The sequence below is a fragment of the Anguilla anguilla genome, chromosome 4, assembly GCF_013347855.1.
Source record: "Anguilla anguilla isolate fAngAng1 chromosome 4, fAngAng1.pri, whole genome shotgun sequence".
NCBI classification, from domain to species: Eukaryota; Metazoa; Chordata; class Actinopteri; order Anguilliformes; family Anguillidae; genus Anguilla; species Anguilla anguilla.
Genome location: NC_049204.1, coordinates 15,107,345 through 15,132,420, shown reverse-complemented (window position 1 = coordinate 15,132,420; position 25,076 = coordinate 15,107,345). Strand labels below are relative to the sequence as shown.

Genomic DNA, 25,076 nt, shown 5'->3' with positions numbered 1-25,076 from the left:
TATAAACGAAAGCAACTGTTACTGTTAACTAGGCATATACAAACTACATTAAAAACACGTCTTGTTACAATAATCAAGGCTGTTAGGGACTTCGGTGTGATTCACTTTGAAGGCCGTGGTTCTTCTGTTGTTTTTTAACGCCGATGATGACATCTGGTCATTTCTGCACTATACCCTCCCCTAAGCACCTCCTCGAATCACATGAGATGTGAACACCTGTTCGCCGGTCCTGTGATAAACTAGCCGCTTGCTACATCTACACCATTGTGGTTTAGCAGGCTTTTACTACCAGTCCAATTTGCAGACGTTTGCCGCTATAAAGCTCCTTACATTAGGCTACGTTAGTTTTATAAGGAAGTGCCTGCTAGCTTAACAGTCAGCAAGCTGCAAACGTTTGCGTTACAATGATTTGCCGTTTGTAGCGTGAATAGCTATTGCTGTAAACTTGGTAATCGATGAGGAAATATTGCTAAAATACTCTTATCACCATTACGCAACTTATCGGATTGAGTTTTATTTGAGAGGCTATCCTGAATAGAATAGCGATTTACTGTCTGTGGTTCGTGAAAAACCAGTTCATGTGACTGAGAACTGCTTCACTGACACGCAGCTGTTGCGCCGATGCGAGACTACATCTATTAGCCTACTTTAAAATCCCTAGCCTACTAGTAGGCTAAGTTTGGGTAAATGAGAGATCTAATGTGCCAATGTGTAAGAAGAAAAACACGACTGACAAAGCCTTTAACTGCATTTCAACAATGAACTAACTATTTAAAAACATACATTATACTTTATGAAATGCAATGCTGCAATCTGTTGACTGTAGAATGACGTACTGAAAGGGGGCGTGGCTTAAACGTTTCCAGTGGCAATGGATGATTTGTTGGTAACACTTGCTTGACATGTAACCTAGTAGCAGTACATCAAATGACCGCATATGACTGATGTGTTCATTTTGGGTAGCCCCATACCGTAACGCAAGCGGGTACATAGCGCTGATCTGTTCCTCCAACTGTTATTTCTCTTGATCAAATAGGTTTAATTAAAAAGCTGTGCTTTTTCTTTCAACCTAATGAATCTATTTAATGCTGTTTTACACGCTCCTCTCACATAAACTGGAATCTCTCATGCACTTGTGAATCTGGAAATGACAGTTTGCCCAGTCGATTTTCACTTAATTTATTGAGCTGCTTTATTTATTCTCTTTTTGCCTCTGTGCTAGCAAATGGTAAACACTGTAATTACTTCCATTTACAAAGAGGAACAGGCCAGGGGGATCCCTTGTTGCTGCTTGGCCAGGCAATTTAAATGATTACCTATGCTTGTAATTATTCTATAAATATAATTTCACTGTAAAGTCACTGCGATGCAGTTGGATAAAAGTGCTGGATAAAGGTGTCAGAATATGACAGTTTTATTAAGATGGGGGGTCTTCTGCCACATATTAGTCATTTCAGGGGTTCTAGAGAGAGAACATTTTGGAGAAGCCGTTAGTTAAATTTGTGTCTTGCTAAATTGTGCTAAAACATCCCATGCAGGATTATATGTTATCATTGTGCAGTACATATTTAAAGACATAGTGTATCACTTGTGTATCAATAGTGAGCAAAAGCTAAATCAGGTCAACTCTGTTGACTCAGGACTGCTCCACTGTGTGTAGCCATTCTATTACATAGGCTATTGTGTCCTGACTTTTTTGGTTTTGCGGAAGTAAAAGAGTGAAAAATGTCACAAAAATCCATCTTGCTGAGGTGGTAGGATTTATGAGCTCCCAGATTATTTGTTAAATGTAATGTATTTCCACTTTAGAAATAGCTAGCCTTCTGAAATCCATCCCCAAAGGCAGAATATAGTGAACTGAAGTTCAACCTCCGAAACACTGATGCCACAGAGTTATTATGTTGAAAGGTAAGGCATTCTGGTTTCTTTCTATATTTCTTAAATTTAAATACCTTAAATATCTACTCACCTCGTTGACAGTGCCCTGACCACCCTTCCCACTAATGAGGTGATCCAGTACACATGAGACATTCCAGAAAGTGAACCCACATCCTAATGGGTACAAAATCACTTTTCCACTTGCATATGCAGCAGTCAAAGACACTTGAGCTTATTGATCATTAGTACAAGCCTTTTGTCTATCTGACGTGTAGAATGTCTGAAGTGTAGAACTGAAGTGTAGACACCATCAAATGAGTATGCACACATATGAAGCATACAGTTAAAATGATCTTGTGCAAAATTAAAAATGACACCTACTATCATGAAATGTATTATATGCCATGAGGTGTAGGGGCTCAGGCCTCAAACTGGGTTAACATTAGCGAGTGATGTTCCATACAGTGGTTAATTCAATGTACTGTAGCCATCTTTATTCATTCCAGATCTTGTTTATTTGAATAAAAATTTAGTAAGATTTCTGGAAGAATAGTTGTAAGTTTGATCAGCGGTTTCCATATAGTGAAAGTACATGTCCCAATATTGCCAACTGGACCAGTCAAAATGCCATAGAATAAATTAATGATTGAATTATTAAAGAAACCAATTTGGGATATTGGCAACTTATAACTGCTGAATTCAAAGGCCCACCAAAGAAACAATATTGAGGTTTCCATATGTAAAGTATTTATACTGATGTGAATCTGTGACCAGAAAATACCAAATCATGTCCTAGGTATTGAGATGAGTCTGAGCAGAACACGTTATTACACTGTTAAAGTTATTGCACTGCATTGTGACCTGCTAAAAATGTTTATCCTGGATATATTTCACATTTTTTAAGGGAAATGCTGTCACTAACCTGCGGGTGTAGCTAAATAAAGCTATCCATGTGGTTTGATTTAATGTCACACAACAACTTGGGAAATTTTAAACTGACAACACGAATATTTGCTCGATTAAATATGTGGTCATTGGTTATGGTACCGTTGTTGGAAAAACACCCCATATATACTCCACACACAATTTGTCACCACTGAGCTTTATTGTTTTCATGCCATGAAATACACATTGTCGAAAAAACACAAATTAACAACCGCATATTCTGAACAATGGAGATTTAGAATGTTGGATTCAAAAGCTTTTTCCTTTGACAAAGTTTGCCTCTGTGATAGTATAGATTTCCATCGTAAAAAAAAAAAAAACATTTCTCCATACCTGTATGACGTGGAAGTATTCTTCTTTTGAAGAGAGTCGTGTTTTATCAACCAAACATGTAGAATACGAGCTAAAAAACGTAGACGAGAGGATGTAGACACGTGGATCCACACGAAGTCACCGTAAGAGGGCAGTCTCGTATTGATAGAAAGAAAAACAAATCAGCACGAGCCCATTTTCTTCCGAGTTTGCTTTTTATATTACCTGCTAATTCGGCCGAGAGCGTCTTGAACTGTCACATACTGCGTGGAAAAATACATCATCAATAGAAAGTCTAATTGTTGTGCCTTTTTGTTGTAACGCCTTAACGTGCGAAACTTATGGGACTTCTTCCAAGCCCGGTGGACGCTGTAGGGAGCTGTCTCTTCAGATATCTGGCTACTATGTTGTGACACCACCAGTAAAAAGTGCGACGCCAGTAACATTTTGAGGCTTAGGAACTAAATAATACAACGAAATATTTGCATGGCTCATGTGTTTTTATAGGTGCAGCACCCTCTAGTGAGATAAAGTGGAATTACTGATGTACTTCACCATGGTTGTGTTTCCTAAACTTTGAGCCCACGATGAAGGTCTGGCCCATAGCATATAATGTGGTAGCATAGTACGGGAACAAGGACTGATTCTTTTGAAGTCCAACTCAGTAAATTCCCTAAAGGAAAAAGGGTGGGCATTTCTCCAGGAAGATTATACATTTGTTTAAGCCTTGGTGTATATCAGCTTTGTTTTCTGTTTTCCTTTTATTGTCGCATGTAGCTAACATTGCAATTTAACAGAATATAATTTAATCTGATGTTAGATTAAATTTATATAATTTAGTATGAAGTATAATGATGTTAGCGTAGAATATTAGGAAGGATTGTGTTCACTCCATTACTACATTTGCAATGTGGTAAAATGCCCCATGCATTACACCCCATTCCCAGGAACAGTAAAATTGGTTCTAGGATCTGTCAGGTTTTTGGATAAAAAGCTTTATAACACACAATGCAGAAGAAAATTTCTGATTTTGACCTGCTATAATACTTCAACAGGACCAATGGTTATCCCTACATCCTGCATAGGGTCTGGTGAAATAACAAAGTGGTGAACTTACTAGTTAATTACTGTTCTTCAATATAAATGAGGTACCATTAAAATAATTATCATTGGAGCTGGATTACTGCATAAGAATTAAAAATGTTATATATTTTAAAATCTATAGAAATACTATTTATAAAGTCTCTTGTCTTGTGATTATACTTAGAATATACATGATACTGAAGATTTGATATTTGTTGCCGAATAATAAGAATGAATGAAAGACACAGTTGTTATATTGTGTGTGTGTTTGTGTGTGTGTGTGTGTGTTTGTGTGTGACAATTGCCATAGTATATCTGCTGGTCCACTCGTGTATACACCCTGATTTACGGAGGCTCCAAAGAGAGCAAGCACCAGGACTTGCAAGACACAGGACCTGCTTTTCTCCCACTTGCTCACTTTGGAGTTGATCATGATGGGATTTTTTTTAACGTGTTTTCCACACAGGAAGTGATAGAAGCCAGCAACTTCTTAGCTCTGACCACATTCTCTGAACATTGTCAGTATGAGTGGTATGAGTTCACCCTGAAAGTCAAACAATTCCCACACTGAAATCAGTGGAGTGTTTACTTCAAACTCATGCTTTCATCTTGCTTCTGAAAATGATTAGTTGTAGTTACATTCATAGCATACTGCTGTTCAACATATCCTTACATCCATATGGTTTTGTCACAATAAAAAAAAACAATGATTTACATCTAAAACACAGGAAAGGTTGTGTAAAATAAACAATGAAATAGTGCTATAATATAGCAGTCGGTACAGGCATTTCTAAGTTCATTTGTCAAGAAAAGTCTTGGGGAATCAGTAAGATAGAGATGAAGTACAATTTTCTGAATTTCATGTTTAGAAGTCCCATTGTACAGTTCAACAGAGGGTGGTGCTCTTGTACAACAGAATTAACCAGTGGAAGTGATCAGTACACCTTTTTTCTTTCTCATTCTCATTGCTGTACATAGACTGAACATGGTAGTTTCTGATGAGCTCACCATCACCCATTCCAAACTGACCACACTGAAATTAGACCATTTATGTTGATTTACAATGTGTCAACTGAGCTCTAGTGTTCTGGTGGATATAGTGGTGCATAAGTACAATGCACTGAATTGGTTAGCTTCAAATTATGAAGATAACGAATATACATATAAAAATAATAATGCAGCGTGTGCTAGGTTGAGGCAACATATGGAATAAAGTTTGTGGGCAAAGGTTTTGAAAAAAGGTCCAGACAAAAACACAATGTGGGTTCACACATTGACTTTTGTATGGTGGATGAAGGTTTTCTTGGAGTTGTGTATGACTTCATTCAAATTTTAGCTTGTAATTAAGGGACATTAATAAAAAAGAACAGCAAATAATGTCCTATATAGGGCATGAAACAACATGCCATAGAAAGAAACTGTTTAGCATATTTTCTGAACTGACTCACTTGTTTTTGTGTTGCTCCTCAGGGAATTCAAGATTGATAACAATGTCAGGCAGAGTATAGTTAATCTGACTGTAAATCAGTAGTCATATGAAACATGCTGAGCCAGCCCTGTGCACAGCTTCCCACAATCCTCTGTTGCCCTGCGAGAGCTGATATATAAGCTTGTCTGAATGGATAAAGATCAAAGACTGTGACTTGTGGTTTATCAATGAGCCGAGCCACTGGATCCTTGCTAGAAAGCCTACAAGAAGAGGGATTTGGGTTATGGATAGAGGATTTGTGATGTGGGGAGGTACAGTATGTTCATGTGGGTATGTGTGTGTGTGGTGGGGCTGGGGCTCAAGGCAGGGGACTATCATGTAGCATTCAACATACTCCACCTGTGTTCTAGGAACATTCCTGCCCAGAATTCACCAGAAGGCTGAAAGTGAGAACTCACTGTGGGAATTCGGGGAGTTTTACCTCTCTGCCCTAACGAAAGAGAGGTTGCAGCCAAGAAAACCCCAGAGAAGATGAAAGTGTACTAGGATGAAAGGGAGGCATGCCCTGCTTGACTGCCTTTGTTAGAAAACTCTCATGCTCTCATGATTAGATTGCTTCTTTCAAATGCAATATCTACACCTTGATGAGTGAAATGGAGTCCCAGGGCTAGTCTCAGTCTTATCTTCCTGTGATAAAGACCTGTGTCCCCTGGCTGATAATGCCTTACTGGAGGGCTGATCTCTGTCATGGGCATGTTGGGAATCTTGTTTGACTATGTCTTCCGGCTTGAGGAGTGACTAGTCGGGATTCTTGCAGTACAATGCTAATAGGGGTCACTAGAGGGAAAAACAACATTTGACGCAGGCAAAAAAATTATACAACCATGACACCCACATTCATCTTTGCTCAAACTCATTACATATTGCATAAATAAATACAAAATGGATACAAAATTAACTTGGATAAGTTTGAGACTATACCACTGAACAAATTTATACCCAAAAATCGTTTTCATATTCAGTTTAACTGAATTGAAACAGGGCTGAATTCCTGAAATAATAATCGCATGCTGTATATCACAGGCTTATCCATATACTCCATTAATGTATCACCGTTGATGGGTAATTAAGTACTCGTTCCGCTGCTTTTTACAACTATCTATATGACCCCTTTTAACCATACTGTCACTGATCAATAGGAATTTAATATTTATCTCCGATCAATAGGAACTTGATTATACAATTAGTAAAATGTAACTGAGCTGCCAACAGATTCCAAAAAAATAGAAATGCCAAAAAATAAGATATGATGCTCATGAAGTAAAGGTACTATTCTTTTATGAATGCATGAATGCATTAAAGTGGCCTAGATTAACAGTGATAGCTGATAGCACAGGTTGGGACAGTGTTGTTTTCATGCTGCATTCTGTCAGTTTGTGTAATTTGATATTTGCTTCTATTACATTAACAATACCCAATCTTGATGTTGTGTAATAAGGCAACGTCTATTTTTATTTGCTTGTACAGAGAAATAATATGGCCAAAAGATATTCCATGGCAGTGTCAGAGTGACCTGACAACCTTCTGATAAGCACTTTTAGTTCCCCTAAAAATCAAGTAAAGCAGAAAGCCTTAGTAGGCTAAAATAATGCCCTCTCTAGTTTGTTTTTGTGCCCATCTGTCTGAAGGAGCCCACCTCTGTCTGCAATTGCAAAAACTATACTGTAGGCTATGGGCCCTATCTCAAATATACAAATACAGTTATCACAAATAATCATCTGAAAAAGTTAAACTTACCCTAACCCTCAAACTCATTTTGGGCCCCAACCCCAAGTTTCGAACTAACCCCCACCCTAGTCCCGTCCATAAGTGTATCACCAAAACCAAGCCTTTACCTTATCCTCCAACCCTAATTCCACTGCAACCACAATCTAGCCCTGAAAACCTTTGTCCTGTCATAACCCTAAATCTAATTATAGTCCTCAACCCAATCCCAGCCCCAACTCCAATGCTAATCCAGCATTCAAACCTGATGATACCTAGAAAAGAAAAAATGTTTTTTGGAAAACAGTAAAAACACTCTCCAACCTGGGAAGAGACTTTCCCACTTCTCAAAATCCAAAGAGCACGGTCTCTGTTAAATAAATATTGTTTTATTAGGCTGCATAAAAGCACCTTCCTTTCCAGCCACAGCAGGAAACAAGGCCAGGGTAAACAAAGCTGCAGCCAGAAGGCCTTCTGAGACAACACTTCAGCACTGGACTTCGCTGCTGTGTAGAGGAAGCCTATCAGTGTCTGTGTCAAGTAAACTACAAGGAGCCAGTATGTGTAGTTACAGATCATGTTGATAGGCACTAACCTGTAGTTCGCAAAGCATGCCACCAATCAGGTTTCAAAAAGGAAATAAAGAAATTGTAAAGGAATAGGAAGGTAAAAGGAAGAGCTGAACAAAAAATATTTTACAAATCCATCAAATAGTATGGCTGGAAGGACTAGAGGAAATATTTGTTTTAATTATTTTATTTAGAATTCATATCTATCTGGTCCGCGTCAGTGCCGACTGTAGCTGGCAGCCTTGCAGGGGAGGTGCACAATTGGCTTCACATTGCCCAAGGGACATATAGGAGGGATGCAGTCGGAGGGGATAGCAGTGTTCATTACTCGAGCAGCCCCTGTAGGCTGCCTGCGAGCCCATGGCTTACTCCCTGCGCATGCGTATGATTGGGTCTCCTCCATCTCTGCTCTACACGTGCATGGCTTGTGGCTGAGGTGTGAAAAACAAGCAGCTGGCTGGCACCACATGTTTCAGAGGAGAACTGCACATGTTGTCATTGTTCTCCCTACGCAACAGCAAGGGGTGCATGTGAGGACACTTGTACATAGTTTGTAAATACATTCCAAATTTGAGTGAAATTGGAGATGCTAAATTTATTTTTTAAAAGATTTCATACCTAGGCCCTTTATTTTGGCTGCTTCTGCAACTCTAAACCACAACTTATAGAAGGAAGGATCGGTGTGATCCAGTTATTCCGGTTTGTACAGCCTGGATCATCATTAGATTAGAAAGGGGAACTCACAAAGCAGAAGTCCCTCTCTGATGTTGACCTTCTCAAAGAAAGTCAAGTGAAACAAACAAACCAAAAAAACCACAAGTCTGCAAAAATCATGTTCAACCATCATTGTTTAATTATGAATCAACTTGGCATTTTTTGACCTGTGTAATTTTTTCTAAAAGTGCAAGATTTCCCCTAGTATTTACTGTTTTAGAGTTCACAAACCTACAAATCTTTTCTTAGCTGAAAAGCATAATATGAGTTAATATAAAGTTATTTATGATTGCTGTGCCAACATAAAAGGCTTGTCACTGGAGCTTAGAATTTGTGGTCCACAGAACATTGAACCTTGAAAGCTGAGCAAACTTAGAAGTGCTATTGTAATTGGTTACTGAAAAGTTTGTTTTTATTTTATTTACAGTGTGATCAAAGGTAGCTCTCTCATGTGATACTGTGTGGCATGTAAGGGGTAAGATGAATTAATGAATGAATCATTGCATTTATATAGCACTTTTCTGAATGCTTAAAGTGCTTTACAGTGATGAAGGGGAACTCACCTCACCCACCACCAATGTGTAGCATCCACCTGGGTGATGCATGGCAGCCATTTTGAGCCAGAACACTCACTACACATTAGCGAAGGTGGAGAGTGAGAGAACATTTTTTTGCCAATCAAATCAGGGGATGATTAGGTGGCAAGTTTGTGAGAGCCAGATCTGGGATTTAGCCAGGACACCGGGGAACCCCCTACTCTTAGCGATAAGTGTCATGGGATCTTTAATGACCACAGTGAGTCAGGACCTCGGTTAACGTCCTATCTGAAAGATGGCATCTCCTACAGCACAGTGTCCCCGTCACTGCACTGGGGCATTGGGGTTTCTTTGACCAGAGGGAAGATTGCCCCCTGCTGGCCCACCAACACCACTTCCAGCAGCAACTCAGTATTCTCTGGTGGTCCCTCATCCAAGTACTAACCAAACCCACACTTGCTTAGCTTCAGCCATTCGACATAATAGTCATAATATTGCATGCGAGTGCATTGGGGGAGTGTATACACCTGGGAAAGTGAAAAAACAAGAGAAAGTATAATTTAAAAATATATATATATAGTTCAGCTCTAGTTATGCCATTATAACCATCAAATGAGGAAACATGAAGCTTCCAACTCTGTGCAAATAAATTGCCTTTGCAACAAACTCAACTTCTCCCTTAGGCAATATGTGTTATGAAATGATTGTTCAAGATAGGTGTGATCAGAACCCAGAAAAGGCCCCTCTCCTGGCAACCAGTGAACTAATTAATGAAGGTTAGACAGATTAAAATGAGCTTAGGATAAGAGCCCTGGAGAAATGTGTTTCTACACAGTCAACATTGTCTCTGGATCTTTTAAGTGACATTTATTGGCATGTCATTACCATAGTCTTGAAGGATGTTTATCTTGTCTAACAAAGCCATCATCTATTTTTACTGAGTTGTGATACTAGGGCGCATTACAAAAGAATCATAGTGCCCTACAATGTCAAGGTGACCTGACAAACTTCTGCTAAGCGCTCTTGTTGTTCCAAAATGTCAGCGAGGTTGAATGAAACACGTTATATTTTAAGTAACAGAAGAAAAGACACTTAACACAGTATGTATCAAATATGATACATGCATTTTCAACCCCTCCATCTCATCAGCTTATTGACTCTGATCCCCAAACACCCATTTTATTCTGTTTGATTTTTGTTTTTTAATTCTGTTTTACACCCCCAGTGTACCAGCCAATTATATGCAAGCATTTTGTATTCAATTTGTCTATGTTCCAAGATGGCTGCTCCCATTGTACAGAGCCACATACATCTCTGAGGAAACAATTAGATCACTTTTAACGCTTGAAATTGTACATAACATACATACAACGTACATAACATATAAAGACAAGAAATGTGAAAATAACTTAACTCTCATTAATTGTTAGTCTGGAAAGTTAATAGAAATAAGTATACAATTCTACACATAAACATGTGTGCACTTACGCACCCACACAGGCAGACACACATGTCATACATTTTATTATATATTTATTTATATCTCCATAACTAAATATAAATAAATAAATAAATATTTTTTTTAAAAGCCAACAGCCAGTGTGCTTGTAAGAAGAGATGGCTTTGTCCATTACCCCATGTGGAATAGTACTCGGCAAAGATACAAGTACTGCACAACTTCACACTTCTCACACATCTACTGTCTGAACAAGCACAGGATCTGTTTCTATGCTTATCACCATTCTAGGTAAAGCGGAGGAAAGGTTTATTTATGCAAACAGTTAGATAAAAGAAATGACTGTTTTTTATTCTTATGGTTCACATTCAATGGAATAGAATATAATACAACAGAATAGAACATAATTCCATTGTTCAGCATGGCTGAAAACTGGTTGAAATGACTTAAATAGAATTCCTTGTAACACAGCCTAATACTTTTAACCTGCACTGCATATTATGTCAATATGCAGTACAGGTTAAATGCTTAAGCTTTTCTTTTTCTGCTGGGACTCAGATGGATATGCAGAGGCCTGAGATGCAGTCAAGGAGTCATGTCACCTCACTTGAAAGAGATAACCAGAAATGGATAACCAGACCCAATTTGAAAATGAGCAGCTCTGAAGATGTAACATTTTGTACGGAAATTTTTCCATGTTGCAGGTCCCACTGTAATGAACTCAGTGGATCAAATAGTTAAATCATTCACTGTACACAGCCAAACCGAACAAAGAACACAGTTTTTCACATATCGGTTCTGCATCAGTCTTGTGAGGACACCATTCATTCAAACCCTCACAAACACTAACTTTAAAAATGCCTGAATGGCAAATTTCAAATACTTGGAATTAATTTGGCTGGTGCCAACCCAGTCCCCTCATCACCACTAGTCAGGTGCTCCTCAGAGGATGTGTAATGCCCCCCAAGACAGGAACTCCACCCTGGGAGGACTCCCCCTCTCTCAATATAAGGGGAACCAGCAGTCCTCCAAGATTCATTCTCCACCAGCATCTCTAGCAAAGATCCTCAGCTTTCTTCAACAAAGGTGAGTAGCAATATGATTTATTTTTGTTTATTTGTCATATTTCTTAAGAATATTTGCATTCCCTAAAATTCCCTTATTATTTCTCAATATGGTGAAAACTGTCATTTATAGAAACTGCATAAGAGCTCATAAGGACTAAAGTAAGGAGGATATTGTTGGCTCTGGACTTTTTTTCCTCATCTGACCCACTGAAAGTAAATGTATCATTTGTTAACCATTAACAAATATATAAAGTGTTTTTTAATCCCAATATGACCTGGCATTAACTAATGTACAAGTGGTTGTTAACATGAATTAATGACGTACACATGCATTACTAAAGCTGTACAGATTAACCTTTCAGTAGTTAGTATAGTTAACAACTAGGCTACATTAGTTAATGCCAATTCATGTGACCTGATTGTAGTGTGACCATTCAATCATATTACATCAAGTTGTATTCCCTGCATTGAAATCACGATCTGTGACCAGTGGTACCATTCCAATTCAATGAATTAAATAACAGAATCTATCAGGTCCCCCTTACAAAAGAGATTTTGATCTCAATGGGGTTTTGTGGTTAAATAAAGGTTAAATAAAAAAAGAAATTAATAAAACCAAAAAACATTAGTGTGCTTGCTTAATTCCAATGAATGCCCAGAATCATTTTTCTTAGCACAAGAACCCACAAGTTTCCAGCTGCCCTCAGTGAGATATAAGCCCTGTTGAAATCACTGAGAGCTTTCCTACTGGTCCCATACAGCCAGGAGTGTGTAAAACAATCCTTGGCCTGCAGGGCAATGCAACAAAGTGGTGTGGCTCAGCTGAAATACAAACTGTAAATATTCATTTGTGCATTCAGTATTTTTATCCCCATACGTTTAGGCAAAGTGTAGGCAAAGATTCTACTCAGGCATCCTTTCTTGTATTCCAGGCTAAAGATGGAGGGAGTTTTTGGACAAGACATTCATTTTGGACGCTTTTCGTCTCCTGTGGACCACAGCAATTTACGGTTTCCCCCCTTTGCGAAGTCTGACTCTCTTGGAGTGAAAACGGTGCAACCACGGATTTTCCAACCTCCAGTTGGTAAAAATGACTCGTTGAACATTCGATAATCTGTATTGAATCAGACTGGCTGTGTTTGGTCAGTTTATATCATTGAATGGCGTTTGGTTGTCATGTCATGGCACAAGCTTAACAAGGAAATGTTTGTTGGGAGTGACAATAGAAAACATGTAAATATGTCATGTTTTTGCAATGCTACAATCAAAAATTATTGATTTTTACACACTGGCCACAGGAAGAGTCAATTTATGTTGCAGTGATGCATCCGGTCTGCAAATTATAGTAAAAGCACCGCAAGAAGTCAATTCCAAATTCTAATACAATTATACATTCAATACATCATCACGCTTTCATTAGGACTGCCCTTATTTCAGTTCAGTTCCAAATTGGCCTTAATGATGGTTGGACAAAAATTATATTCCGCTGTAAATTCTGCTAAACTTGCATGCTTGAGAATATTCTATGTGGCTACTATGCTTAAACATACACAGCATAAAGTGTTCAATGTTAAGTCAGCTCTTGCAGAGTATATATGGTCCCAGCTGGACTCATATGCACTCTGTCTTAGTGGAATTAACACTTGACGTTTTACTGTTTATTGCTTGTCTTTGCGCAACACATATCATGAAGCACTGTATCCGTTGGTTAGGGTTTTAGCTCATAATTAGCGTTCACATGTTTTCTCCATGCTGTAATTATAAAAGAGAAGGCCCTGGTGTGTAGAGCAGATGCGGTCCAAATGCTCTGTGCCACAATGCAAAGAGATGTGTTAACACATCACTGAACACCTCACAAGACCGATTCCTAATTACCATAAATAATATATCAAATGCATACACATTGTGGCCCCATGAGTGCCCTTTGAATGTTGTTAGAAAAAATACTGCAAACCTAGTTTCCTCCCTCTTTTTCCATCTTTCCCATCTTCTGTTCCTTTCCCTCTTTTCTCAACATTCCCTCCTTCCCCCTTTCCCCCCCTCTTTTCCATATTTTAGGTGGGAACATATTGACCGCCCTAGCTCAACCCATGTGACACTCAACAATAATGACCTGCAGCTGTGGGCTACTAATAACAGACTAATGGCATAACCCACACTTGAACTTGTTTATGCCCCTTGGCTCAGCCTGTGCCTGTGCCAGTTCTTTACAGACTGAGCTACTCAGGAGCCTCCGTCACGGAATCTGGTTTAATTCCTGATTTGCTTTTCATCTCTGCTGAATTCAGAACTGGTAGCTGAAGACGTGGACACTAATTATACACGGAACAATGTAGATCACCACACCAATCTGTTTGAGGAGCAAGCCCTCATTGTGCGCAGGGGTCAGCAGTTCGAGATCAACATCTTATTCAACCAGGAAATGAGCCCTTACAAACATGTAATCTATGTGAAGTTTGAAATTGGTGAGTCAGCTTTTTTTTTCTTCTCTCTACATGATACAGCACCCTCTAGAATTATTGGCACTCTGATATAAAAATAAAAAAGGAATGCTGGATTACATTGGCTTTATTGTTTATCAGATGTTTTCTATCTATTATATAATTGCATCGTGGTATTGTTGCTCAAAGGAAAAATTATCTTTAACACAATTTTTGTTCAGAAAAAGATATTTGTCACAATTGTTGGCACCCCTGCATTTAGTGCTTTGCGCACCTCCCTTTGCCAAGATAACAGCACTTCTCTTATAATAAGTGTCTTCTCTTGTAATGCTTTATGATGTGGGAAAACACGACTCAAGGCCATTCATTCATACAAAATCTCTCATGATCCTTCAGAGGCCTGCGTTCTGGCTTGTGGACTCTCCTCTTCAACTCATTCGTTTAGGTTAGGGGATTAGGATGGCCATTACAAAACCTTGATTCTGTGCTCAGAGAAATATTTTTTTGTGTGGATTTGGAAGTATGCTTCAGATCATTGTGCTGATGGAAGATCCAACTAAGATCCTGTTTTAGCCTCCTGACAGAGGCAGGCAGATTCTGATCTAAAATCTACAAGTATATGATGTATTCCATGATGTCATGTATCCTAATACGATTCCCATGGCCTTTGGAAATAACACAGCCCCAGAACATCACAGATTCACCACCACATATCCCAGTGGGGATTATATTATTTTCTGCACAATCCTGCCTCTTTTTACACTGAACCCACCTCTGGAATTTGCTACCAAAAATCTCTATTTTTGTCTCATCTGGTCATAGAATCCAGTTCCAATCAAAGTTCTAGTGACATTTAACAAATTCCGATCACTTACAGTATGTTTGCGCACAGCAACATGTTTAATGTTTAATCAACTCTTCTAGAGTACGTATGGGCCCAATCGGACTAATGTGTACTCTGTTAGAGTTGAATTAATACTGGACATTTTACTGTGTGGTTTGACAGTTGAGGCTTTCTTCTGTCAAGTCTTCCAAAGTTGGCATGGAAGTGGCATCCAATTGTAGTTTTGGAGACTTGGAGACCCCAGGATGCAACCAAATTCTGAAATTCTCCAACTGTGATCCTTGGCAAAACTTTTGCCACTCAAACCATCCTTCTCACTGTGTATAGGGGAGATATACAGTTCTGTTCTCTTCCATGGAGGTTAATGACACCTCCAGTTGTGTCAGAGATATGTGTTACATGTATGTAATAAATGTACGTACTGTAATCATTAGGAACCCTAAAACCACCCAACCCATTCTGATAATTGTCAGGTCTGTTTGGAATGTTGAATGCCCCTCCTACCCACTCCCAAAATTACTAACTGTACTGGCTACACCACTGCCCATCAGTATCATAAAAACAAATTATTCAGATTGGCTTTGATTTATAATTACAATATAAATGTAACATTTTCATTTGAAGGACCCTCGCAACCCTGAAGCATTTGGAACTGTTCAAGATTTATAATCGCTTTATATTTATTAAAATAAAGCGATATAATATTAACACGTTGTATTATGTTGAAATAGTTACATCCATTATGTTACAGGTTTAAACACTATATTTAAAAACAGTTTATGGATCATTATTCCTTTCAGAGAAATAGCTGGATTTTGATAAAACTGTTCAGCTAGCTTGATACATGCATTTTCAATTATCAACCATATTCTTTGCATTTAATAATGGTGACCATATAACATTATATAGTATGTTATAAAATATATACTGTAAATTGGAGACATAGTAAAATGTCCAGGGTTAATTCAACTCTTAACAGATAACATTTGGTTTCACATGCCAGAGTGGAACCAAATGTTATCTGTTAAGAGTCGAATTAACACTGTTAGAGTTGGACTAACATTGGCCATTTTACTATGTAGAAGCATACAATCTGTCTTCTTCTCCCAGGTGACCATGCAAGTACAATCAAGGGCACCAAAGTCATACTACCTCCTGTTATGGGGGTTGAGACTGACTGGAAAATGGAGGTGATGCCATTCTCAGGCCACAAGGTCCCTGTATCCATCACTCCACCTTCAGACTGCATTGTGGGACGGTTCAGAATGACCATTGGAATCGAGACACCTTTCAATGAAATCCTTTGGCAACCTGGAACTGTGACTGATGTCTACATCTTGTTCAACCCCTGGTTAAAAGGTAAGAATAAGCATTACTCTTGTTAATTATGAAGGAGCCCTCTTTTTCCTTTCATATCACTGAACTGAATAAACTTCAGTTCATAACATTCCCTAGATATTACTGGTTTGCAAAAAGGCAATGTTTGATGTTGGATATAAAGGCTTGCAATTTATATGTACATGTAGGTGTTAATTTCCTGAATAAATGCTGTCAGTTTCCATACAACTGACATCAAATAATAACACATTTAATAAATTTTGTTGATTTAACTTTATTAGACTGTACATGAAACATGCTAGACCTAGTGTTATCTGTCAGGATTACTTATTGTCACAGATGTGGTTTCTCACCACAAGAATTTAGCTGCAACTCTTCCTACCGTTTTGGAGCTACAGTACAAGCACCATTCTTTATCATTGAATAGTATTGGGTCCAACTCAAGATGCTTTGTTAGGATGTGCTATAATTATTTCAGTTTTTGAACATAGTGAAATTATGAAAATGATTTGTGTAAAACAATATGCGAACATCTGCCACCTTTTAGCCTTCCTTTGGCTAATTTATATTAAAAAATTAAATAAATGAAGCTTATGTGCAACTGTCATCTTCTGCTGCTTGTACTGCTCCAAAATAACAAAATTTTAGCTAACCTACTGATTTTGTAACTCGAGCTGTCATTTTGCACCAAATGCACTCAAAATAGTATTTTACAAGTATTAACTACAGACATAGAAAGACCGTCCTTGTTAATGAGGAAAGTAATAAAAAGCTTGAGCATGTTTCTGTAGAATTTGACATGTTAAATGCATCTCAATTAATGATCAGCAATTTTTGTATTCAAAATCTTCATTAAAATATTTTGAACAGTAAATGATTCACACCCATAACTGACTGCAGCAGCTGGTCACATCCAAGTTTTTAGGTTTTTTCTTGTAAAAAACAATGCATTGTCACTACATTAAAAAGCAGCAAAATGTATGTTGGGTGTATTCAGCCTCCCTGCTTATCTAATGCGTACAATGAACCTACCTTAGTCAAAAGCAAAGACAGTGAACTATTTCTATGAAGTTGTTCTTAAACAGATTTAAGACAATCACAGTGCATTGCTTTGTACTGCAGCCTGCCTATTTCAGTTTGAGTGCTTCTTTCATTTGGCTTTCGTTTTCTATAGAGCTGCTAATATTGTTCGACACATTTAACTGAATTTGAGTCAGCGCCGATTCTTGTCTCTTGTGCTGGCCCGTAAGGCTATCCTTTTTGCAGAATACCCTTTTGCATTCATTTTTTCAGAGGACATTGTTCACTTGCCCTCTGAAAGGGAACGGAATGAGTACGTCCTTGAACAGGCGGGGTGCATTTACAACGGCACGGCTGTGAACCCTTCACCAGTGCCCTGGAACTTTGGTCAGGTGGGCTGTGCTTCACACCAAAATTTCTTCGTACATTCATTGTTTTTGCAGACATGTCACTGACTGGCACACAGACAACGAAAATGTTGAATTTTATCCCCTTTTGCGTGTCCTGAGACAAGTCATATATTTGCTTCATGATATGTTTGACTCAGAACTTTAAGCCAGATATGATGTACTGTACATACTGTTCTTTCTGCTAATGAAAAAATGTCTTTTAAACTGCCCTGATAAAAAGATTTCAGTGGATAAACCTAATTTTTTTCTTTAAAAAAGGTGATTCATTAATTAATTTATTTAAATTTTTTAGGTGTTATCAATGGAACATTTTTGGTTCATTTGAATGCATCAAAAATTCTCAAGTGAGAAAATTCACAGTTTGTTCAGTGGAACATTTTTTGGTTCATTTAAATGAATAAAATATACTCATATGAGAAAATTCTCTGTTTGTGAAACCTTGTAAAAACAACAACAACAAAAAAATATTTTTTCAGAAAAACTGTCATGTAGTCATGTAACTGTCAAGTCATGTAGAATAACACCAATAAAACATTATTTAATGACCATCCCATGAAATAACAGGATTCATGCAGTCTTTTTGGATCTTTTTTAAAATAGTTTTTCACTGGCAACTTCGCTGCCATTCTTTTCACCATTTTCTGCGGGATATTTTATACAGTGTAGGGACATAATTTGGTGTCTCTTTGATGTTTATTTGCATGTCTATCTGCCTTAAATAACCATCCAGTTTTGCATGACAAACCCAGTTCAAACAGAATCTCCAGTGTACTAACCAAGGCAACACGATATTGAAACACACTATTAATGCATAATGATGTCTCAGACAGAAATTATAATTCACAGTACCTCTCTGTTTTATAAATTATTATCACACATTGTATTGTCTTGTGTTGTCCTTATTGATTTGCAGTTTCAGCAAGGCATTCTTACTGCCTGCCTGGAAATCTTGGACGATTCCAACATTTCCATCACCAACAGAGGAGATGCAGTCATAGTGGTCCGGATGGGTTCTGCCCTGGTGAGTTCAGAGCAGCCTCTTTGACATGTGATGAGACACTTCTTATTGCTAACTGATAGAGATGCAGTGAAAACACACTGTTAAGACTTTACCAGATTCTGTCACAAAACAGTAAGTTGTGTGGGTTTGTTTTCAAGCTTGTGTCATCTGCATATTTAATGAGACTTTGACATTTGACACAATCTTGGGATACTCACTTAAAACATAAACGGATAAGAAAATTCTTCTGTGTTAGCATTATGATCCGTTCTTAAAAATGATTTCCTCTAAGATTTTGTAGGATAGCACTACATTACCCATTTGTAAAGCATCAAACTCATCATCCCAATTCTGCAATTTTATTCAGTACGGCTCACAGCAGTCCAACCTGTTTGCAGCTACATTATCTATAGAAACATGTAGTCTTCAATTGAATTCCTGGCAGCAACTTGGCCACTAAAAATGGATGAATTGTACATGTTGCTCGATCTCCCTCACTTACTGTAATATATTGTCACATAGGGCATTGTTTCTAATTGAATGTTTTACAGTTGACTGTTGCAGAAAATAGGTGCCAAAGGAACCAATTAGGTTTAAAATCCACACCAGCATGAGGATCGACATATTAGGTTTTGGCTTCCCGAATAATCAGCAGTCTCTAAAACTGAAGTATTCAGCTGAATCCAAACTGAATCCTGGACTCATGCCTGTGTAGTGCATATGTATTAATAACACCCTCTGGACATGTGTTTCTTAGATACTTATATATGACCAGAAGTATCTAAACACTCCTTGGTCTGGTGCTGTTTTTCATGGTTTGGGCTATGTCCCTTAGTTCCAGTGAAGGCTAATCATAACGCTACAGCATACAATCACATTCTAGACGATTCTGTGCTTCCCCAACAGAAATGGGAGGCACTTTACAGTTTCAGCATGACAATGCCCTTGGGTACGCAGCGAGGTTCATATAGAAATGGTTTTGTTGAGTGTGGAAGAACTTGACTGGCCTTGACCTTTGGGATCAGTTGGAAAGCATCTACTATAAAGCCTTCCCAGAAGAGTTAAGGTTGTTATAGCAGCAAAGGGTGGATTAACTCCATATTAAAGCCCATCATTTTGGATGCGATGTTGGATACCCAAATTCCAGGCTTGTTCTAGTGTCTGTACAGTACATGACTATACATGACTCTCTGTCCCCCTCCCACTTGATGTCTATGGCTCCAGATGAACTCTCAGGATGACAATGGGGTTCTGGTTGGGAACTGGAGTGGGAGATATAAAGGAGGAACCCCACCCCTCAGCTGGATCGGCAGCACAGAAATCCTCCGACAGTATCACCGAAAAAAGCACCCAGTCAGATATGCGCAATGCTGGGTTTATGCTGGAGTCTTCAACACCTGTGAGTGCTGCATTTCAAGCAAAGTATGCGGTCTGGATTGATCAGGACATGGATTGCTATTGCATATCGTATTGCTTTTAATAAATAATCTACAATGTAATATGCAATAGCAATCCACATCTCTCTCTCTGCCTGCATTTCCAGAAAGTCTCACATGAGTATATTGTGAAATAAATAGTAAATAATAATACATTAAATTTATAAAGAGCGTTTTCAAGGACCAAAATACACTCAATACATTCTAATGCAATTCAGTCAGGATCAATGTCAAAGTTAGAATCTTTATTAAAAGTCTTAAATGGCAATAGTTATGCTTGGTGGCCTGGCTCTGTCCCGGAGCAGTGGTACAACCAGAGCAGATCCAGCAGCAACATGAGGGATAGAGCTGGAGTGGAAGAGGGGATTTAGACTGCCAGCGTACAGCAAGCATGCTTGCAGGAGGAAGCAGCCAAATTAGTAGGGAGAGGCCATTCAAATAAACCGCCCTGTTATGTGAATGGACCGTGATAGCTGAATATCACTACACACCCAAGCCACCAGCTGATTCAGCCAGAGCTGGGCTTGTCTCTCTTGGCCTGCCTGAACTAATGTGATCCTTAATTAATGTTATTAAAGTTCTCTTGTGGCTTCATAAAATCAGATTTATAGCTAGGACTAGCACAACTTTATGTTTTAAAGCCCCTGACCAAATATGTTTTTTAAATCATGTAAATATTTGAAACTAACTTACAAATGGGGTGAAACCACAGGTATGTTACTACAACACCACATGCAACTATTTGAAGGCCCAGGGAAGGATATTACACAGGGGCATAGATTCAGTCAGTATCTCTCCTTAAGCATGACTTTCTCTTTTCTTCACAGACACAGTTTGATGGGTTATCTGCCAAACTATTTGCTGAATCTATGCCCATAAAAAATAAAAACACTTACATTTATTTTCTAAGGATGAATGTTGATTTAATTCAGGGCAATGTGCCCAATGTCCTTCTAGACTTGAATTTCAAGCAACGAGGCCTGTCTAGTAATTTCAATATTGACAATGTTGTAATAGATGTATACAGCACGTAAAGAATCCATATATCTCCATTCCAGATATTAATCAAAAATTAATTAGAAATGCACTAAAAAGATTCAAGGGGAAATTGATTTACAATTCCTCTGACAACCATGTAAATTCAGTAATTCCTCTTGTAGTAATAGTAATCAACAAGAGGAAGACTGAAGTTACACAGCAGATGAGGGACTGTCCCTTTGCAATAGCTCTTTAAAATGTTGTCATTTCCAGTGTATGCATGTCAATAGATAGAAATAACTAGTATATATATGCAATGTTGTGGGAATGTCAATATATAGCATAAAAAGAATGACTGTTTTTGTACCTGAATGTATCTAATTCTGTGTTTTTTGGGTCTCTGCTGTAGTTCTGCGCTGTTTGGGAATCCCAGCCAGGGTCATCACCAACTATCGATCTGCTCATGACAATGATGGCAATTTAAAAACTGACATCATTCTCACACGTACATATGAATTTGATCGAGCAAGAACCAGGGATTCCCTTTGGTATGCCTTTATTGTATTAATCATTTCACCAGCTTTAGCTAAATAACATTTTTTAAATGAGCAAAAATGTGTTCATGGAAACCAGATAGTGGATACCATCAACAGTGATAAAAATATAATAGTTTAAGTAGAGATTTAGAATTTCTCTTGCTACATTACCACTTTCAGGTGTGTGTTTGAGTCCTGAATATACTCATGTATGTCTAGCAAGATGAAGCAATAAAAATTACTCATGAACAAAGTGCTAAAAAATATTTATGGACCAAAATAGAGAGATATGTCCTCCAAGCAAAGATAACACTTTCATTAAAATAAACTGAATGTAAAACCACAGCTGACTTTTGAATGAAATTTGAAGGATTAATGGTAAGAAATGTATTAGAAAGAAAATGTAAAACTTGCTTCATTGTTCAACCTGATTGATAAATGCATATAGCTTCAAGGTCTTCTAGCCCTGTGGTCATCTTAAACTGGAAGTTTTCTTCACTTTTCTGATGATCAAATTTTGAGCCTTGGATGCTACCTTGACAGGAACTACCACTGCTGGAATGAGTGTTACATGGACAGAAATGACCTGCCTAATGGCTTAGGTGGTTGGCAAGTAGTGGATTCCACCCCCCAGGAGACCAGTGATGGTAAGTCAGCTCCATTCATTGATTAAGATTTGTTACGTATTTTGATTCATTTTGATACTGCATCCTGTTCATATAATCTGGGTGTGCAGAATGTTCAGTCATACTCCTTTGCCCATCCCATCCCTGCCAAATCCTTGTCCAATGCAGAAGAGGTACACACTACCACATGCAACATTTGAAATGAGTGTCGTCAGACAATTCTCTTCCGTGGCAGCTGAATTTCCATAGAAACTGCACCGAATGACTGCAAATGATCACAAACATTTGATTGACCAAAAGAGTCACTTAGAAATGAGAAGGCAAGGGTTAGTTGTATGGTGTCCCTTACTCTACTCCTCCTGCCTCTCATCTCAGCATCAGAAATGCTTCCTCCTCTTCACTGATCCTTCCCAGGGTGACACTGTGGCCAATTTTGGGTTGTCACATGCAGATCCTGTGTGATGTGTATTTAATCATCCTTCTGCAAATGTGTAATGAAGAAAATAGTGGACATCAAAGTTGCTTATTCAGGATTTATGTGGAGTTGTGCATTAAATTAGTTTCTGAATAGCTTCCTTCTTTGTCCACAGGGATGTATAGGTGTGGCCCTTCATCTGTGGAGGCAATAAAACACGGTCTGATTTGTTACCCTTTTGATGCACGGTTTGTGTTTGCAGAGGTAAACAGTGCCATTTATATCACACTCCAGTGTTCCTGGTCTGTCTCTGTATCCATATAATATCACAGTGTTCCTACTACACATCTCTACATCTATATCATACCACAGTGTTCCTTCTATACGTCTCTACATCTATATCATACCACAGTGTTCCTACTATACATCCCTACATCTATATCATACCACAGTGTTCCTTCTATACGTTTCTACATCTATATCATATCACAGTGTTTCTACTATACATCCCTACATCTATATCATACCACAGTGTTCTTGCTCTGTGTCTGTATCTATATCAGACTCCAGTGTTCCTGCTCTGTGTCTCTACTACTTGAGAAGAAACATTTTAAATATTTGTGCTTTAGAAAAAAAGACCAACTCTTAAAGAAAAAGTTTGGACCCATTAAGTAAATGATTCACTATGATTTCCAGTTGTCCAAAAGACTGTTTTTATCAGTGTTTGTATGCGGCGTTGTATTCCTACAGGGAGTCTTGTTTTATTTCCCCTGTAATTATCCGCTGTCATTGAATAATGAACATGATACTTAATTACTGCTTTCACAAATGGGTGAGCATCACAGAAAAACAATCTTTACAATAACTCATTTTCAAATGTACAGCTATAAGCACAACACCATTATTCAGCCGGTAAATAACGTGCATGGAACTTACCAATATTTCAGATCAATATATCAATATATCAGAAACCATCAGCGCTGCCAATGGGTGGAATGTTGCAGTGATCCCTCTCTAGCGCTGGAAAACCAACTGCTTAGAATTGGCTAAACAAAATCAGTTTATTTGGCACGGTTGACCGAAACTGGTTACTTTTAAATGTATATTTTGTTGATCTCTTCAGGTGAACAGTGACATCGTGTTTCATGCACCTGGGCCAACTGGAAGGCTGGAAGTGATTTTTGTGGACAGAACAACTGTGGGCTGGAAGTTGGTCACCAAAGAAATCGGTAGAAGGGCACCTGCAGATATCACTAATCAGTACAAATTCCGTGAGGGTAAGTAGGAAGGAATGACTGAAATGATAATTGATGACCTAACCATGGTCTGAAAGCCCATGTAAAAACTGGTATAAAGACTATACAGAACTTTTTTATACAGTGCTTTTCATACATTTCTTTCTTTATACAGTGTGCTCAAAGGACTTTCCAAATTAGAAATGTACAAATAAAGACATGGCATTAAGCAAAATGTAACAGTGAAAGTAAGGTCAAATATGCAGTATATGCAAGGGCAAAATATGTCACGTAAAAATAGAGAAAGAAGCACATACTGGCTTTGTTCTGGATGTCTAGGTGACGTAACTTGTTCAAGTGTACAAAAGGAGGGCACCGGCTAGGATTTTAACACATGGTCAAATGTGTCATTCCTGCTGTGTCACACTGCTGCCAGACCATTATGACTAACCTGTCTGAACGGTCCGGCCCCCGCACAGGCACAGTGGAGTCGGAAATGACTGTGAAGAACGCCGAGCAGTACGGGTGCAGGCGCAAAGGGCCATACGCCCCTCCCTCAGACGTGGAGCTGAAGGTCGAAGTGTCACCCGCGCTCGTGTACGAAGGCTTCAAGGTCACCCTGCACCTGACTAACCTGAGCAGCTCCTCTCGTACCATCGACCTCTACATCAGCGGCAATGTTGTCTACTACACTGGAGTCCACAGCACCCAGTTCAAGTTCCAGAACCTTCAGGCAGCACTGACAGGCTGGGAAAGTGAGTTGGATCCGTATAAGTAATGTCTCTGACACAAAGAAGCAGAACAGAAAAAAACAAAGCATGCCAATTTGGCTAGCATGCAGTTTGATACATTGGTTTTTTTATTATGTCATAGTGCAGTGTGTAGATGTGATGTTTCTAAGATGCATTTTTGCTAAGTTTTGCCAGAGACATTGTTTGACACATAAATATTGATACCTAGCAGCTGGTTAGCATGTAAAATGGTTTAGCATTACCCCCTCATTGGTGAATTCATGCATTAGTCCAGATATTTCCATGTAGTTGA

General features: G+C 38.4%; 1 protein-coding gene and 1 long non-coding RNA gene across 5 annotated transcripts in view; one reads left to right on the top strand and one right to left on the bottom strand.

Annotated features, from left to right (window-relative positions):
- The first annotated feature begins 1,650 nt into the window (after positions 1-1,650).
- The window catches only part of LOC118226552 (coagulation factor XIII A chain-like), a 26,882-nt gene continuing 3,456 nt past the window's right edge, over positions 1,651-25,076 (top strand). Inside the window, exons 1-13 of one of the 3 annotated variants that reach the window (XM_035416293.1) lie at positions 1,651-1,908; positions 11,245-11,772; positions 12,686-12,837; positions 14,042-14,218; positions 16,149-16,397; positions 17,670-17,788; positions 18,720-18,827; positions 20,031-20,205; positions 21,630-21,768; positions 22,300-22,403; positions 22,973-23,061; positions 23,921-24,074; positions 24,512-24,787. In XM_035416293.1, the coding sequence (XP_035272184.1) occupies positions 11,636-11,772; positions 12,686-12,837; positions 14,042-14,218; positions 16,149-16,397; positions 17,670-17,788; positions 18,720-18,827; positions 20,031-20,205; positions 21,630-21,768; positions 22,300-22,403; positions 22,973-23,061; positions 23,921-24,074; positions 24,512-24,787 (1,879 nt within the window). In that variant the 5' untranslated portion in view covers positions 1,651-1,908; positions 11,245-11,635. Of the gene's footprint in view, positions 1,909-11,170; positions 11,773-12,685; positions 12,838-14,041; positions 14,219-16,148; positions 16,398-17,669; positions 17,789-18,719; positions 18,828-20,030; positions 20,206-21,629; positions 21,769-22,299; positions 22,404-22,972; positions 23,062-23,920; positions 24,075-24,511; positions 24,788-25,076 lie in introns of those variants that run through there. The other 2 variants (XM_035416294.1, XM_035416295.1) reach the window with 2 other exon arrangements.
- LOC118226554 overlaps positions 20,473-25,076 on the bottom strand; it is a 14,224-nt gene continuing 9,620 nt past the window's right edge. For both annotated transcript variants that reach the window (XR_004765056.1, XR_004765055.1), the window contains exons 3-4: positions 24,484-24,779; positions 20,473-22,996 (exon numbers count right to left, since the gene is read on the bottom strand). This is a non-coding gene — a long non-coding RNA (uncharacterized LOC118226554). The remainder of the gene's footprint in view (positions 22,997-24,483; positions 24,780-25,076) is intronic.